The 19,659-nt window shown below is 32.4% G+C and overlaps 1 protein-coding gene across 2 annotated transcripts in view; it reads right to left on the bottom strand.

The window, feature by feature from the left end:
• The window catches only part of LOC144567934 (GDSL esterase/lipase At1g28590-like), a 42,576-nt gene that overhangs the window by 22,521 nt on the left and 396 nt on the right, over positions 1 to 19,659 (bottom strand). The window contains exons 2-5 of one of the 2 annotated variants that reach the window (XM_078318128.1): positions 18,872 to 19,087; positions 18,446 to 18,597; positions 18,005 to 18,281; positions 17,421 to 17,860 (exon numbers count right to left, since the gene is read on the bottom strand). In XM_078318128.1, coding sequence (XP_078174254.1) covers positions 17,634 to 17,860; positions 18,005 to 18,281; positions 18,446 to 18,597; positions 18,872 to 19,087 — 872 coding nt within the window. In that variant the 3' untranslated portion in view covers positions 17,421 to 17,633. Of the gene's footprint in view, positions 1 to 17,420; positions 17,861 to 18,004; positions 18,282 to 18,445; positions 18,598 to 18,871; positions 19,088 to 19,659 lie in introns of those variants that run through there. The other variant, XM_078318129.1, reaches the window with a different exon arrangement.

Here is a 19,659-nt window from a genome sequence, read left to right as displayed (position 1 = left end):
CAAGTTGCAGCCGTTACAGTCGGTAGGATAGAATTGTACTTGCCTAGCGGGTTTATTCTGGAACTAAAAAATGTATATTTTGTTCCTACCATTTCTAGAAATATCATATCAATCTCGTGTTTAGAGATGAATGGTTTCTCGTTTGTTATAAATGACAATAGATGTTCTATTTATAAATATGAGACATATTATGGATCATCTTACTTGTTAAATGGTCTTTATATGCTAGAAATGGAAAACCCCGTGTTTAACATCAATAACAAAAGACTCAAAACGTTTCATGAAAGTATTGACTTACATGAGACATAAGTCTGAATCCTTTGACGAGTTCAAGGAATTTAAGACTAAAGTAGAAAATCAACTGAACAAAAGTATTAAGGCATTACGGTAGGACAGTGGAGGCGAATACTTGAGTTATGATTTTTAAAACGTACTTAAAGGAATGTAAGATAGTCTTACAACTCACACCTCTAGGAACACCGCAATGTTACAGTGTTGCCAAGAAAATGAAACAAACCATGTTGGACATGATTCGTTCCATGATGAGTAACGCCACCCTTCCCAAAATTATTTTGGGGACACGCACTAGATACTGTCGCACTAACGATAAATATGGTTCCATCCAAGTCAGTTGAAAAGACTCCATACGAGTTATGGTTTGGGAAATCCCAAATATGTCTTATCTTAAAAATGGGGTTGCGAAGTATTTGTCACACGCCAGACGTCTGACAAACTTGATCCCAAATCTGACAAGTGCTTTTTCGTAGGGTATCCTAAGAAAACGAAAGGATATTACTTCTATTACCAATCCGAGAACAAATTAGTTGTTGCTCGTCATGGTATACTTTTGGAGAACGAGTTTCTTGCAAAAGGAAGTAGTGGGAGTAATGTAATACTTGAAGAAATTCAAGATACATCACGCAATACAATATCTGAACTAGATCAGATTAACCCACCTCTTGATTTTTTGGCTGATGAGCATCTGGAAGTACCAAGTCCACAAGTAGCTGTGGATGAGGTTCTAGTCCCGAGCTCAAGTACTTCACCGCAAGTTGAAGAAGAACTAGATCCGCAGATCGTTGTGGATCAAGTTCTACAGCCCGAAGAACAAGTACTACGTAGGTCAACAAGAACAGTCCATGCACCCGAGAGGTACTTGGGACTGCACGAGGTCTCAGTTTTTGACACTGAAGATCCTCTGACCTATGCGGAAGCAATGGATAGGCCTGACTCTGATAAATGGCTGGAGGCCATGAGATCCGAAATACAGTCCATGTATGACAACACGGTCTGGAACCTAGTTTTACTACTTGATGGGGTGAAGCCCATAGCTAACAAGTGGGTTTTCAAAAGAAAATAGACATGGATGACAATATGACTATTTACAAAGCACGGCTAGTAACGAAAAAGTTTCAAACAAATTCTGGGAATTGATGAAACTTTTTCACCCGTGGCTATGTTTAAGTCAATTTGGATACTCCTAGGAATTGCCGCATTTCATGATGATGAAATATGGCAAATGGATGTCAAAACCGCCTTCTTAAATGAAAATTTAAGAAGAGGATGTGTACCTGACACAGCCTACGGGTTTTGAAGATCCAGAGAATGCTGGGAAGGTATGCAAGCTTCTTGAATCCATTTATGGATTGAAGCATGCATCACGGAGTTGGAATCTTCGATTTGGCGAAGAAGTCAAAAAGCTTGACTTCGTCAGATGCGAAAAAAAATCTTATGTGTACAGAAAAACTAGTGGGAGTGCCATCACCTTTCTTAATCTTATATGTAGATGACATACTCTTAATAGGAAACGATATTCCTCTATTTGCAATTAGCCAAGTCTTCATTAAAGAAAAGTTTTCTCGATGAAGGACTTGGGCGAGGATGTCTATATACTAGGCATAAAGATCTACCAAGGTAGATCAAAGAGACTTATAGGATTAAGTCAAAGCACGTACATTGACAAAGTGCTGAATCGGTTCAGCATGCAGGATTCTAAGAGAGGATTCCTGCCAATGAATCATGGTACACAGCTTAGCAAGACTCAGTGTCTTTCGACAACTGATGAGCAAAGCACTATGAGTAGAGTACCATACGCTTCGGCTATTGGCTCTATCATAAACGCCATGTTGTACACTCGCCCTGATGTCTCGTACGCTTTGAGTGTGACGAGTAGATATCAGGCTAATCCAGGCATAAAGCACTGGAATGCTGTAAAGAATATCCTTAAGTTCTTGAGGAGAACTAAGGATATGTTTCTCGTCTACAACGTTATCACCTAATACGAGAGATCGTAAACATCAAAAGATGCTTATAATTAATTATAAATGATATAATTAATATAAAGGTGATGTAAAGATAAGTAGAGTTGACACAGTCAGCAACACAGCTGATCCACTCACAAAATCTCTTCCTCAAGCCAAGCACGAGATGCTTAATGCTTCTATGGGTCTGGAACACATAGAAGATTGGCTGTGTGATTTTCTCAGGATCTACGAGATCTTAGAGAATAAAGAATTTTGTATATAAGTAGGGCCTACGATGATTGGCTCCTAGCTTAAGTGGGAGATTGTTAGTTTGTAATAATCTAGAAGTCAATAATACGATAAATTATCATAAAACTTTGTTCATGAATTGAATGTTTATTTATATATCATTTTGTTGCCTTGAGTATTATTGAATTTATGGATCATTTCGAGTTCATGACTGAAATTGTGAAACTCCATAATATAGATGATATATACTCTTAAAAGGTCACTGACCAAGGTAATTAGCAGGAACACTAATTACCGCGATAAGGTTAGTATGTGGATTAAAAGATGGTTAAGTTTTACAAACCACCTGACACGAGATGTCATTTTAATCACATAGATACATGTTCTAGGAACATGGTATTTGACAGACCCCGAATGAAACATTAAATAGAATTGTGTTCGTGTCATTTATGTTTTCATTCAGTGTCACGTTCTACAGTATGAGGTATTTATCGTTCCCACTGAGAAATATGTATGTGTGATTGTTATCCACCGCTGTCCGTAAAAAGCAGTCATAACGGTAGCTTTTCCATATGTATAGCTTAGCTGAGGAAGTGATAGTTTACCAAGAATACTATTTGTCCCTCGTATCTCTATACGAGCTATAGCATCACTGGGCCCCTTGGTAAAGTTAGATTATCTGCTAGCGGTATAATTACAAGAGTAATTATATTTGATAATCTGCTCAACATCAAGAAAAGATTCAGTTAGCAAGGATGACACACATCTACCTTGAAACTGATCTGATAGCTATGAGACAGAAGAACAGACACAAGTAAATAGTTTACTGGATCGTGATATTGTACAGTACAGCATCATCTGTGTAATTGGATGGTCATGATGTGTTGCCAGACGCCACCCATGATTATAGAAGTTAAAACAGTTTTAACTCTATTTACCAACATAACACAGATCCTATTGGGTCACACCATATAGGAGCTACTCGGAGAATCTTACTGATTAATTATAAATTGATTATAATTAATATTAAGATGGTTATAATTAATTATACGTGTTATAATTAAATTATAAATGTTATGTAAAAATAACAAGCAAAAACATTGGTTAATTTATAAACGTGTGTGACACGTTGTATAAAAGTTAACCGGTTAATTTATAAATGTGCAGGACACGTTGTATAAATTACTGAAACAACAAACCGCAAGAAAAATATATATATAATTGTTCAGAATAATTATACGAATATTATTTGTGTTCGGGCCGAGGGCATTCGGGTCTTTTCAGATTCGTCCTTATCCGCATGACATGTCATTGATCCTATCCAGATGACATGTCATCAATCCTATCCACAAGGGAAAAATGGTCATTTCACACCTATGCCACCTTCCATGTGTAGAAACATGGAGAAGAGTGTGGAAGGGTGTGGAAGGGGTATTTTGGTCATTTCACATATAAAAGGATGAGGTGTCAATGGCATACCTTGTAAATAGGCCGAACTTGGAGGGCATTTTGGTCTTTTGCAACCGACCCTAAACACTATAAATAGGGGTGGAGGGGTAGAGAGAAAATAACTAATTCATTCGTACCGGTTTCGTGTCGAAACGGATCGGTATTTTCTCTCTTTCTCGGTTTCTCTCCAAAATAGTGTTTCGGTTGAGAAAAGAAAGTTATACGTAGTTGACGTATAATCTTGCGGGTTGTTGTGGAGTATATTTACGGGATCGATGAATAGTGTTTTACCGAATTTAGCGGTATGTCAGTTTTGCATATTGATAAAACTGAGCAACCGAAAATTCGTGTTTACGGGTTTTCGTATTTTCCCTGTGAATAGTATTTTTCCAGAATTCCGCGGTTTACCGTATTTCTGGCAGAAGAAACAAACCGCTCTCTGGTTAGTCCTGGTGGATAACCGATAGAGGTATCACACGTGTGATACTCTGAGTCGATTCCTTCCCTGGTGAGGCTCTACTCGCTCGGTCTGCATTCCAACTGTGATTTGGAAACAAGGTATAAATATGTTATATTAATCTATTTAATTGGTAAGTAGATTAAAGTTTTAGAAATCAATCATGGAGTAGATCTGTAAAAGGATTAAATTGGGTTTTGATGCCAAAGGAATACTGAAGGTGGACCGCCTTGGAAAGTTTCCTGACATACCCAGTTTAATCCTGAGCTTAAGTTGGCCATAAAAATTTTTGTTCTACGGTCATTCCGCAACTTAAGCCTAAACGGGTTTTGGTTAGCACCGCGTGAACCCCAACACTTGTAGGCTTCATTCCCGATACAACATCCATCTCTCTCTCAATACTACCTCCTCGAGAAGAGAGCAGAATCAGAGAAAGGAGAGGACTAGAGCCAAGAGTGGGATATTGTCGAAGCTTAGAGCATAACTTGAGTCTTATCTCAATCTGAGTGCGATGATGAGTAGATTTAATCATTGTTGGAGTGCGATGGCAGTTGAAAAAACATATCTGTCATGAAGCGAGAGTGGAGGGATCGGAGCCGAGCGGAGCTGATTGGAGTTGAGAGTGCGGTATCGTCGAAGTTCAGAGTGTAGAATTTCTATCTCTACCAAAGCCCAATGGTGAGTATATCCAATCATCATCGAAGCATATCGGTGGTAAAAAAAGCTAATCCAACCGTGAAACGAGATGGAGATAAAATTCTAAAATTGAATATTAATGTAAATATTTACTTTTATACGTTACATGAGGATTTAGAATTTTGTAAATAATTTTTCTTTTTCAATATATTTATTAGTGATAATTTTAACCACTAATTATTTAAAAATAATATAAATATTTAATAGTTGAGATCCTTGATCTCTAATTTAACCACTAATTATTTAAAAATAATATAAATATTTAATAGTTGAGATCCTTGATCTCTAATTTTATTAAAAATAAAATAAATATTTAATAGTTGAGAGACTTGATTTCTAATTTTATTCAAAATAAATGGTAAGACTAAGTTGTTATGGGTTGCATAGAGACCTATGGTGTTACGGCTCAATATTCGAGTTTTCAAAATTCAAACTGACGATCTGAACCGTTCATCTTGTTCTCCATATTAATATGTGTTTGGAGACCAAATTATATATTTTTTAGAAATTGTTTACTATTTTTTTAGATAGGTAGAAAATCAGTTGATCTAAAAAATTCTGCACCATTCAAATATTTGATTTTCTACCTATTTATAAAAATAGTAAAAAATTTCCAGAAAATGTAAAATTTTGTCTCCAAACACATATTAATATAAAAAATAAAATGAATGGTTCGGATCGAACGTTTGAATTTTAAAAACTTAATTATTGAGCCGTAGCACCGTAGGTCGCTATGCAACCCAAATCACCTTAACCTTACTCCAAAATAAAAATAAAAGTCTAAGTCAATAAACATTTTAACATGTGGAAATCTAGCTAATTTAAAAAACCCAAAGAGAAAAATATGCCATAAATGTTGATCATATCCCTTCGATAAATTTTAAGTTCTGCCAAGTATAATAATTAAATGAAGAGGGTTCAAATGTCTTTATTTTTTGTATCTTCATCATACCTTCATTTTTAAAAACTTTAATAACTAAAAATTTGAAACTTAAAAGTCAAAATAAAACTGTTTGATATGATCTACATTATTTTATCTATGCACATGTAAAAAATTATGACATTCCAACTTCATTTTGAGAATCATTAAGAACTTGTAAAAAAATATACTAACGTGGATAATTTAGAGGCATTGATTTTTTTAACTTATTGATTCACATAAAAACAAAATTAAAATGTGATAATTTTTTATGAGAACATAGAGAAAATATCATAGATTACATCCAACGGTTTTATTTTGACTTTTAAATTTTAGATTTTAAGCTATTAAATTTTTTAAAAATGATGACATGATGGAGGTACAAAAAATGAACGCATTTAAACTAATTAAATTATCTCTTTTATTTTTAAAATCATCAATATTTTCCTTATTACAATGAAGACAGAGATCCGATTACACCCTTCTTTGGTGACACCAGATTACACTCTTCATTTTCAAAGTTTTCAAAGTCCAAACAGTCGATTCCAACCGTTCAACTTGTTGGATATGTTAAAATGTGCTTACATATCAAATTTTATATTTTTTGGAATTTTTTTACTATTTATTAAGTATTTAACAAAATCGCTATATTCAGACCGTTGAATTTTTGTACCCATTTTAATAAATAGTAAAAAAATTCAGAAAAATGTAAAATTTGATCTGCAAGCACATTTTAACATATCCAACAAGTTGAATGGTTTGGATTGACTGTTTGGACTTTGTAAACATAGGGTATAACTGGTGTCACAAAAAAAAAGGGTGTAATTCGATCCCTCATATATATATAGGTTGACTTGGGTGAGCCATGGCTTACCAAGCGTTTGTATTCCACACCGTATTTTCATTTGAAAGTCCAAACGACCGATCCAAATTGTTAGATGTGATCTCCATATTGAAATGTGCTTGGAGATCAAATTTTATATTTTTTGAAAATTTTTTACTATTTATTAAGCATTTTTGAAAATTGCTGATCCGATGGTCTAGAAAATTTTACTTTTTTTACTGTTGACAACAAAACAAAAATTTTGAAAAATTCTTAATAAATAGTAAAAAAAGTTCCCAAAAATGTAAAATTTCCTCTCCAAGCACATTTCAATATGGAGATCACATCTAACGGTTCGGATCGGTCATTTGAATTTTCAAAATAAAAATATAGTGGCATGGAACACCAACTCATTTTACTCCATGGAGTAGCATAGCCCATCCTTATATATAGAGTTGGGCTAAAATGAGCTATGGCTCATAGTGTGTTGGTGAGCCATGGCTCATTTTAGCCATTTTGAAAATTCAAATAACCGATCCGGACCGTTCATCTTGTTCTCCATATTGAAATGTGCTTGGAGATCAAATTTTACATTTTTTGGAATTATTTTACTATTTATTAAGCATTTTTGAAAATTGCTGATCTGATGGTCCATAAAATTTTACTGTTTTTTCCTGTTCACAGCAAAACAACAATTTTTAAAAATGCTTAATAAATAGTAAAAAAAATTCACAAAATGTAAAATTTGGTCTCCAAGCACATTTCAATATGGAGATCACATCTAACAGTTCGAATCAGTCGTTTGGATTTTCAAAATGAAAATACGGTGTGGAGTTCAAACGCATTTTATTCCATGAAATAGCGTAGCCCATCCATAGACACACACACAAATATTGACTATTCTACTTATATAAATATATGAAGGCATATGCTTATAAATCATTTTTGTGTTTTTAATTTTCAAATACTCGAACTGAAGTGCTCAATATGTTCTCTATATTTGAATGTGCTTGGATAACAATTTTTTTTTTTTTAAACTTCTTTACTATGTTTAAAAAAAAAAAATTTGAAAACAGTGTTTTTCAAAATTTTTTTTACCATATTAAAACATTATTTTGAAAATTTCTAAACCCAAACCAACAAAGCTACTGCCTGAAATTTTAGCAGGCCCAAATTGAAAACCATAAACCTTCTAATAACCTATATAAACAAGTTTAATATATCTTAACAGTATTCATATATAATTAAAACATAATCCGAAACAGCGCGCTGTTGTTTCCTTTAATCGCTCGGATGAAATTGATCATGTTTAGCCCCTCCTGCAAACTCATATTAAATGTTGAAGTCTTGCTTGATATATAATATAGAGTGAGTCTATGGTACTATGCATATCACGGGTTGTTACTGTGCTACGGCTCTATATTCGAGTTTTCAAATCCTAACGGTCGATCCGAACCGTTCATCTTGTTCGCCATATTAATATGTGTTTGGAGACCAAATTTTACATTTTTTGAAAAATTTTTACTATTTTTTTAGATATTTAGAAAATCACTTGATCTGAAAATTCTGGACCATCCAAAAACAGTGATTTTCAATAAATCTAAAAAAATAGTAAAAAAATTTCAAAAAATGTAAAATTTGGTCTCCAAACACATATTAATATGGAGAACAAGATGAACGGTTCGGATCGACTGTTAGGATTTGAAAACTCGAATATAGAGCCGTAGCACGGTAACAAATCGTAGTATACATAGTACCATAGACTCACTCTATAATATATATATAATGCTTCGATTTTAGTTCAAGTGGATTATACGAATCCTTTTATTATTTTATTTTTTATTTTTTCGGCTCATAACAATGTAATGGAAACATATATCGATAGTGTTTATTTTTTGCCTCCCTCAGAAAATGCTAGATACGCCCTGCTGCTTGTCGCCATCATTATCACCGTCTCCGTGTGGAGTACGCACAAATGACAGCAGAAAGTCCTACCGGCGTGCACATCAATTTTCAGAAGATTCCTCCCGGCACCGCCAAGCACTGCATGGTTTGTAAAGTAGCATGTCTTATATATATATATATATATGAGTAGAACTAGGGTGTTCTTAAGCTCACCAAAGTATTTGACTCCAAAACCCATCAAATCGGTTTCAAATGACAAATCCGAACCGTTAGAACCCGCCTATTTTACGTGTGATGCGTCTACATGTGAAATTTTTAAACTTTCGAATTAGTTTAGTATAAAGTCAAGCGGTCAAAACATGTTCAAAAAATGAATGCACTAAAATTAATTTATTAACCTTCTAATTTTGACCAATTGACTTTATACTAAACTAATTCGAAAGTTTAAAAATTTCACATGTAGATGCATCACACGTAAAATAGGCGGGTTCCAACGGTTTGGATTCGTCATTTGAAACCGATTTGATGGATTTTGGAGTCAAGCTCACCAAACACTTTGGTGAGCTTAAGAACACCCTAGTTCTACTCTATATATATATAGAGAGAGAGTAAAACTAGGGTGCAGAGCACCAAAGTTTTGGTGAGCTTAACTCTAAAACTCATTAAATCGATTTCAAATGACGAATCCGAACCGTTGAAACCCGCTTACCTTACGTGTGATGCATCTACATGTGAAATTTTTAAACATTCGAATTAATTTAGTATAAAGTCAAGCGGTCAAAAAACGTTCAAAAAATGAATACACTAAAATTAATTTATTAACCTTCTAATTTTGACCGCTTGACTTTATACTAAATTAATTCGAACATTTAAAAATTTCACATGTAGATGCATCACACGTAAGGTATGCGGGTTTCAACAGTTCGGATTCGTCATTTGAAATTGATTTGATGAGTTTTAGAGTTAAGCTCACCAAAACTTTGGTGAGCTTAAGAACACCCTAGTTTTACTCATATATATATATATAGAGTTTGACTAAGATCAAAGTGGTAGTTCCTGAGCTTTGGTGCTACCAATTCGTTTTTCAATTTTCAAAGTTCAAAACGTCGATCCAAACCGTTCAAGTTAGTCTCTATATTAAAATGTGCTTGGAGATCAAATTTTACATTTTTCTGAATTTTTTTACTATTTATTAAGTCACTTTGAAAATCGCTGATCCAACGGTGGCTTCTGATTTTACTGTTTTGTTAAGACACTGTTGAATCAGCGATTTTCAAAGTGGCTTAATAAATAGTAAAAAAATTCAGAAAAATGTAAAATTTGGTCTCCAAGCACATTTTAATATAGAGATTAACTTGAACGATTCAGATTGACGTTTTGAACTTTGAAAATTGAAAAACTAATTGGTAGCACCAAAGCTCAGGAACTACCACTTTGATCTTAGTCAACCTCTATATATATATATATATAGAGGAGGGTTCAAATGCACCCTATCTTTCAAATTATTTTTCTCCGTATTCAAAGTCTGAATAGTCAATCCGAACTGTTAGATGCGATCTATATATTAAGATGTGCTTTGAGATCAAATTTTATATTTTTTGGAATTTTTTTACTATTTATGAAGCCACTTTGAAAATCGCTGATTTTATATTTTCTGGATCATTGGATCAGCGATTTTTAAAGTGGTTTAATAAATAGTAAAAAAATTCCAAAAAATGTAAAATTTGGTCTCCAAGCACATCTTAATATATAGATCGCATCTAACGGTTCGGATTGACTATTCGGACTTTGAAAAATAATTTGAAAGATAGGGTGCATTTGGGTGCACAAAAATTTGGGTGCATTTGAATCCTCCTCATATATATATATATATATATATATATATATATATATATATATATATATATATATATGCTGTGGCTAATTTGCTACCGGCAGTGCTGCTGCCTTTTTTTTTATTTTGTGATGTCCAAACAATAAATTCAAACCATTAGATGTTTAATCTATATTATAATCTACTTGGAGACCAAATTTTACATTTTTTGGAATTTTTATTATTTATTAAGCTGGTTTGAAAACCGCTGATTTCAATGCTACACAAATTTACTGAAATCAGCGGTTTTCAAACCAGCTTAATAAATAGTAAAAAAAATTCCAAAAAATGTAAAATTTGGTTTCCAAGTAGATTATAATATAGATTAAGCATCTAACGGTTTGGATTTGTTGTTTGGACATCACAAAATAAAAAAAAAACAGTGACAGCACTGCCAGCAGAAATGCTGCCAGCAGCAAATTAGCCGGACCCATATATATATATATATATATGAGTGAGTCTATGGTACTATGCATATCACGGGTTGTTACCGTGCTACGGCTCTATATTCGAGTTTTCAAATCCTAACGGTCGATCCGAACCGCTCATCTTGTTCTTCATATTAATATGTGTTTGGAGACCAAATTTTATATTTTTTGAAACTTTTTTACTATTTTTTTAGATATTTAGAAAATCACTTGATCTGAAAATTCTGGACCATCCAAAAACAGTGATTTTCAATATATCTAAAAAAATAGTAAAAAAATTTCAAAAAATGTAAAATTTGGTCTCCAAACACATATTAATATGGAGAACAAGATGAACGGTTCAGATTGACCGTTAGGATTTGAAAAATAGAATATAGAGCCGTAGCACAGTGCCAAATCGTAATATGCATAGTAGCATAGACTCACTCTATATATATTGCATGCACTAGATCGAACAAGATATATGACAAGAAAGGAAAATCCAAGTCTCTCTGTTACGTCCGGTCTTATCTCTCTCTTGGCTCAATCTTCTAATTCATTAGATCATTTTGTGAGTTCTGAGTGGTCAGAACAGGTTATTGTCATTTGTCAATTTAAGTCAGATTGAATATTTGATATGAAAAGGGCAACTGTTTGTCTCATTAAGCATTGTTTGTTATAAGATTTCTAGAAGGGAATCAAATGTGTCATTTTCCTTCACTCCTGACAATTAATATTGCTTACAATTCCTTAATTTAACTGTGTTTGGATTGTCTTAGACAAACGTTAGTACATGAAAATATATTATAAGGGCTTAAATCAAATAGTGTGAAAAGTGTTATTAAGAATAGAGTAAATATATATTATTGCTGTTTGAAGTTTCTAAAAAACTTTTTCCTTTCTAATTTTTTATTTTGTAATTTTTTTATCATTTTTTTTTCTTAGACATTGTTCACGTAAATGTATAAAATTTCAGATCTAGTATTGTTTTTGTTAAATTTTTTTAGAATGTTGTTCATATAATAATTTGTCTAATGTAATTGTAAATGTTATAATTTATTTGGGTAAATATAGTGTTTTTGGTATGTGTTGTGTTTAATATATATATATATATAGAGAGAGAGAGAAAGAGAGAGAGAGGCTAATGTGCTTTCGGTAGCATATGGGCCGAAATACACACGGTTCAAATTTGAAATTTTAAAATTCAAAAAGTCGATCTGAACTGTTCATCTTGTTCTTTATATTAATATGTGCCTGGAGACCAAATTTTACATTTTTCTGAATTGTTTTACTATTTATTAAGTATTTTACAAAATTGTTGATCCAACGGTGGCTGCACAAAACAGTAAAATTTGGTCTCTAAGCACATCTTAATATGGAGAACAAGATGAACGGTTCAGATCGACTTTTTGAATTTTGAAATTTCAAATTTGGACCGTGTGTATTTCGGCCCATATGCTACCGAAAGCACATTAGCCTATCTCTCTCTCTCTCTCTCTCTCTCTCTCTCTATCTATATATATATATATACTATGCTACTCAATGGAGTAAAACGCGTCTGTACTCCACGCCGTATTTTCATTTTGAAAGTCTAAATGACCTATCCGAACCGTTCGATGTGATCTCCATATTGAAATGTGCTTGGAGACCAAATTTTACATTTTTTGGAATTTGTTTACTATTTATTAAGCAATTTTGAAAATTGCTGTTTTACTGTGAACAGTAAAAACTTCTGGACCATCGGATCAGCGATTTCAAAATTGCTTAATAAATAGTAAACAAATTCCAAAAAAGTGTAAAATTTGGTCTCCAAGCACATTTCAATATGGAGATCACATCGAACGGTTCGGATCAGTCATTTAGACTTTCAAAATAAAAATATAGTACCATGAAGCACCAATGCATTTTACTCCATGGAGTAGCGTAGCTCATCTCTCTCTCTCTCTATATATATATTTTAAATTTAGTTTAGTATTTTTTGTATATTGGTAAAGAGGAGGGTTCCAAAGCCTCATTTTTTTCATACCTCATCATACCTCATATCTTATATTCTCGTTTTCAAAATTTAAATTGTCGATCTGAACCGTTCAACAAAATATTTATACTAAAATGTTCATGGAGATGAAATTTTATATTTTTTGGAATTTTTTTGCTATTTTTTAAGATAGGTACAAAATCACTGTTTGAATCGTTCAAAAAACAATGATTTTCTACCCATCTTAAAAAATAGTAAAAAAAATTTCAAAAATTAAAAAATTTCATCCCTAACCATATTTTAGTATGGATATTATGTTGAACGGTTCGGATCGACAATTTAGACTTTGAATATGAAGAAAATGAAGATATAAAATATGAGGTATGATGAGGTATAAAAAAAAATGAGGCATTGGAACCCTCCTCATTGATAAATGTAGTGTTTAATTTGAATTGAAATCTAGGTTTTTTTTTATTTAAAAATCTATAAATTATACATGCTTTTTAATGAAAAATGTGTTTGAATGTTTTGGCGAAAAATTTGGCTTGTTTTTGGATAAACATGCATGGTTCTACAGCCATGTATGAATGATTTTGCAGAAATAATCAGCACTGCTTTTGGATAAACTTATGGTTCTACAACCGTGTACAATTGACCAATTTTTTCATACACGACGTTTGTGAACACGAATGCAAAAACCTTGTATAACCTCAATTTTTAACCGTGTATATTAAATGTTTATGTAGCAGTGCTAATTGGTTATATCTCCATTCTAATATTAAGCATGTAGATGTCTTGATCTGCCAATGACTTTGATTAAAATATAAAATTTCGGATTGAATATCAGCCCTTCGATCAAATATTCTGATTTTATGCATCTTTTTTATATTTTTTATGTGTACAAGTTTAAATTATTTATACACGTACTCTCCACATGCAAATTGTATCGTCTTTCTGATTGGACCTGATTTTTCTCTATTTTTTAAATGTCATTTAAGGAATTTTTGAATTGATTGATAATTAATTGGTCATATCTTCATTTCTATCTATTTTTTTATACCATTTAAGAAATGTTATTTGTCATTTAATTTGTTATTTTGTTTGATTTTTTTTTTATAAAAATATGCCCAAAAGATAAAAAAATATGTATATAATTTAATATGTTATTTAATATATAATTTAAAGAATGTTATTTGCATATAAATGTTATTTAAGAAATATTATTTATCATTTAGTCTAATTTTTTTTAAGAAAATATATTATTTTGGATAAGTTGTTTTTGTTATCTTATAATTAGTCTCCATTACAATGAATATGCACGATTCTAGTATCACTATGAAATAAATATATTGTATATCAAATTTGATGTAATTTGAAAAACCAGTTAGTTGTAAACAATAATTATTCAATTGGATCAGTGCTCAGAGCATTCCAAATTTTATCATTTAGAGTTCTTAACAAAATTTCGATGGCCATTAAATTGTTGGTTTAGAGAAACTGATGCATCAAGTCCATATTCACATATTAATATATGGGGGTCATGCTGCTTCAGTCATCACCTAACATGAACATTTGATATTTTTTTAATAAATATATGACCCAAATCATTGTGCGTGAGCATAACAATTATATATATATATATAGAGGTTGGCTAAGATTAAAGTGGTAGTTCCTGATCTTTGGTGCTACCAATTCGTTTTTCAATTTTCAAAGTTCAAAATGTCGATCCGAACCGTTCAAGTCAATCTCCATATTAAAATATGCTTGGACACCAAATTTTACATTTTTATAAATTTTTTTACTATTATATGCACCACACCACACACCAGCCACCTTAAAAATGGACACATGCATGTTAACTTGTCACATCATTTTTCAGAACATATTCCTCCCGGCACCGCCATTCGTGCCTCTTGTAGAAAAAAACACTGCATTGTTTGTATAGTAGCAACTGTCTTGTAAATATTTCACTATAAAATAAAAGATATGATAAGGAAAGAAAATCTAAGTCTCTAAATCTCTGTTACGGTGTTACGTTACGTACCTCTTGGCTCTTCTTCATTTGAATATTTGAGATGAAAAGGGCTGTTTGTCTCATTAAGCAATGTTTGTTATGATTTCTAGATGGGAATCAAATGTGTCATTTTCCTTCAATCATGACAATTAATTGCTTACAAATCCTTTAACCGTGTTTGGATTGTCACTGAAACAGAGAAAAAAAATGTAGTATGTGAATATATATTAATTATAAGAGTTTAAACCAAATACGGAGTAGAGTTTTGAGTTAGTGTTATTTTTTACCCATCCAAACACGACATAAATGAGTTTATACCTTACAAATATAATTTATCTTAATTTACAAGCAACATTATATTACAAAAAAAGATTTTTTTTTATTCATAAAAATATAAGAACCATAATGATGAAATAGTACATGTAGGTCCATGTACGATATTTTGATAGATGAATAAACAGTATTATGATCTCTAAATGATTTACAAAGGATTGTTCTATCATAATTTCATTCTATTAAAATATTTTAGATCAGTGAAATTCTCTAAAGAAAAGAGAAGAAATTTCGGAATTGGGGGGAGAATGAGGGGAGAACAAAAGAAATAATTATAGTATGAGACTGTCATACATCTTCTGTCACATGGGATTTGTTTCATCTAATCATACCAGCTTTAGCTTTGATGGGCTGGATTGAAGTATTTGGGCCGGATTGGATCTTCAGGCAACATGTGGTTTTCAAATTCTGCGCTTATATAAATTGCGAATCCGATATAACCATCAAATTATTATACTGAAATAAAGTCTTCCAATTTAACCAAATTTCGATGGCCATCAAATTGTTGGTTTAGAGAAACTGATGTAAGGAATTTTAGGCCAATAAATCTCATTAATTGTAGTTATAAATTAATAACTAAATTGTTGGTTGATAGATTAGTCAATGTTATGAACTCTTTAATAGACTCTTCTCAGACTGCATATATTAAGGATAGGTTAATTTTAGATAACGATGTTTGTGATCACGAAATACTGCATCAAGATAGAATTAAAAAACAAAAAAGAGTTTTATTTAAATTGAATTTTAAAAAGGCTTTTGATAATGCGAATTGAGACTTTTTACTAGAGGTCCTTCAAGCTAGGGGCTTTGGTTCTAGATTTATTACCAGGATTAAATTAACTTTGCAAGGTAGTAAAACATGTGTTAATTTAAATGAGACCAAAGCTAAATATTTTAGAGGGATGATGAAAGAAAGTCTCTCCATAAAGCAACTCATCAGTATTCACAGCTGGTAATGAGAGGTTCTTAGCCAGTAAATTTAAGTTACCAGTGTCAGTGTAGGAGTCACCAAAGCTAAATATTGAGTTGAATTTGTTAGATATGTTATATGGACTTGGCTCGATTGGCCACAGAAACAAAAGAAAAGAAAAGATGATCAGAGCTTTGCGCTTCATTTGCTATTGTTACCAGAATTATCGCAACAAACTGCAATAATTCATATCACATGACTACGATCTGTCTGTCATGATGGATTCACATCCAGTAGAAGGGATCTTTTCCACTAAAAGGGAAAAAAAAAATAAAACGTGAAGCTTAGGAGGAAAGAATAATCTTACAATGTAACAAATATTAACAGAAATTCTCTGTTCATAACAGATTTAGTTTAATTCCTTAGTTTAGTTCAGGTAAAAATTGTGTATTGAGATGCCTCCTGGCAATTTCTTATTTTAGCTCATCAAGTTACCAATCCTGGAGGTGCTGAACTCAATTTTGGTCAAAATCAGACATGGTTTTGACATTTGTCAAAAGAAAAATGGATAATTATGAGGGCTACAGGCAAAATTGCCCTGGTGAATTTTTAGCGCATTTCCATTGAGATACCTTATATCCTCTATTTAGATGTCGCATTACTCTACAGACGGCTATTAATTTTGTTGCTATATATAGAACAAGTACAGGAGCCTCCAAATACAGTACCTGTTTTCTTTTGTTAAATGATTCTGGACATATTATTGACAGAATATTGCTTCACAGTCATCATCTGGCATACAGTTTTCTAGTTTGCTTAAATTTCCTCTACAGCTTACTGATATACTGTGATTTTTAAAGAAGATTATGATGACATAATTAGATCAGATTATTTGTCAATGTTTTTTAAATAATGGACAAGGTTCACAAGTTAATATTGGGCCCATAAGATTCGAATAGGATCGATATTATGTAATAATTACAATTCTAATATCTTATTACCATAGGTAGGGGTCTTGCATGCACTAACTTAATAATCTGTCTCTGCTCTTAAATTTTTTTTTTTTTTTTTGGGATGATTTTTCTCTTATTTCTTTGAAGTATCTTCCATTTTATACGAACTTTGTCACTATATAAGTAGATGAACTTCGACACAATTTGAATAATATTGTAGTTTCAACTTTCAAAGACTTCTGCATTTATTAAAGAGTAAAAAAAAAAAGTTACTGAGTTCACATGGTCTTGTTGACCATATTCCACTAACAGGAGATCCAAGGAAACAGAAAGGCAAATTCACACAAATTCTTTTGATTTTAGATCTCCATATTTATTCAGCGTCTTGTTTGCTAATTTATTTTTGTGCTCCAATGATTGAGGTAATTCAGTTGTTGATAGCAGTTAAAATAGGTGGATCAGCATAAGGACCTCTGAGCCAACCTTGAGCGATGTAGCGAGCAGCAGCCTCTGTTAAATGGGCCCCGTCCCAATTCAAGTAAGTTGATGGATTCTGCCAATGGTGTACACCTGGCATGCCGCATCCCTGGCTTATGTTGAAGTTATACTGACCACCTACTCCACAACATACTCGTAGTGGTCTGTCTATGAATCCTACAGTATAGTGCATGATAAGTATAAGATTTAAGAAATAACTTCACACGTCCTTTTTAATTTCAAATAATATATTTGGAAAGATAGAGAAACTTTCCAATCTACTGTTTAATCCCACAACATTAATGGTGAAAGATAGCATACCGAAGTGCTTAGGAGACTTGAGAAATTTAGTTATGGGACGATAATACTCTGCATTGATGAGTTTCACATGCGGGTATTTTAACCTTAGTCGATTGATGGCTTTATGTAATATCTTATTTTGATAAAGTGATAATATATTGAATTTCCTCAGGCACCCAGTATGGGGGTCATAATCAGTTTCATTTTTGCTCTGGTGCATAGTCAGAACCACTGGCATGCACCCATATGGCACATTCCCCGGTACCACTATGGTCCATGCCCCTTCAGAGATTAGTCTCTGCATGAATACAATAAATTAAGGGATCAAACAGTAGCACTGAGTTTTTTTTTTTTTTTTTTTTTTTGTTATATTTAATTAAACTTAGAGAAGAAATATTAATATAATTGACAAAAACAACAAAATAATATTGAAATATTAGTAAAAAATAATTCAAATAATACCTCAATTGCCTTTGACATGACTTTAACAAGAGATGGAATAATGTAGCTTTTAACTTCAGCCAAGGTTTTCCCACCCAAAATGGCTCTGGAGAAGTCGTTTATACCAAATTCTCCAACAATAAAGAGTGATTTACGAAAGAATTCCCTGCAACCTAAAAAATAAAATGATAGATTAAATTTATTAAATAAATGATGAATGTGTGCATGCTTACGGGTCTTGTGCTATTCCACTTGGTTCAGTTAAAAAGTGGACCCGTTTCTGGTTAGGTATATTCACAGAACTTCTGAACATGGTATTTATTCGGTTCCTCCACACTATACATAAGGGTGTCGCATTGCATCATCACTGATCCAAATATCACATAGGTAATATGTCATTGAAGGAGAACCTTGTTGATTGGCATGCTTTAAAACAGAGATGCATACTTTCAAATGAAGTGCAAAGGGAAGGCTTCAACTCCAGGAACCATCCAAGCTGAACATTTAGCGTTGTATTTTCAACACTAGGAGATCTCAAATCTTTTTTCACAAAGAAGGAATAGTCTAGTCCCGTTGCACCAGCAACCGCAAAGTTCATGCCGTGCTGGAAACTTCCATTGTGAGCCAAGTATGGTGGAAGAAACGGTAGATCAAATGCTTGTGCTGATTAGATAAAACTATATTAATATATATTTCTAATACTGACATTTATCTCTCAATTTACTTAGTTTGTCTTAAGTCATGAATTGTATGCAATTAAAGGATATCGCGTTAATAGCAAAGGCACAGTGAAATGTATAATTCATTCAAGTACTTGTTGCAGTCAAATATTATCTTTTTCATAATGGAAAGTAAGTAGTTCATGAAACAGTCCCTAAATTAAATTGATTAAGAAATGTAGATGACCAGGAACATATATAGTAAAAGCTGTAAAGACCAGAAAGAATTAATGAAAATTAAAGAGAAATAAGAAAATGTAAATGAAGTAGTCAAAGTAATTAATGTATATTTATTAGCCAGCTTGTCAGGAACAGTTTTTCATAAAATGATTTGACCAATAGCCCCTTCGTTTGCCTCTTGTGCAACTCAGTATGGTCACATAACAACAACTGAGCTAAAGTAACCTAATATATGTGAAATTAAAAAAAAAAATGTGAAGAAGCAAATAATTCTAACCTAAAAATAAAAATCTAACCTAAGCTTTTGGAGTATAGCTCCCCCTTTGATTTGTTTAA

Source organism: Carex rostrata, chromosome 17 (genome assembly GCF_964058835.1).
Source record: "Carex rostrata chromosome 17, lpCarRost1.2, whole genome shotgun sequence".
Lineage (NCBI taxonomy): Eukaryota > Viridiplantae > Streptophyta > Magnoliopsida > Poales > Cyperaceae > Carex > Carex rostrata.
Note: the sequence above shows the minus strand (reverse complement) of the source record. Positions and strands in the feature narration are given on the sequence as shown.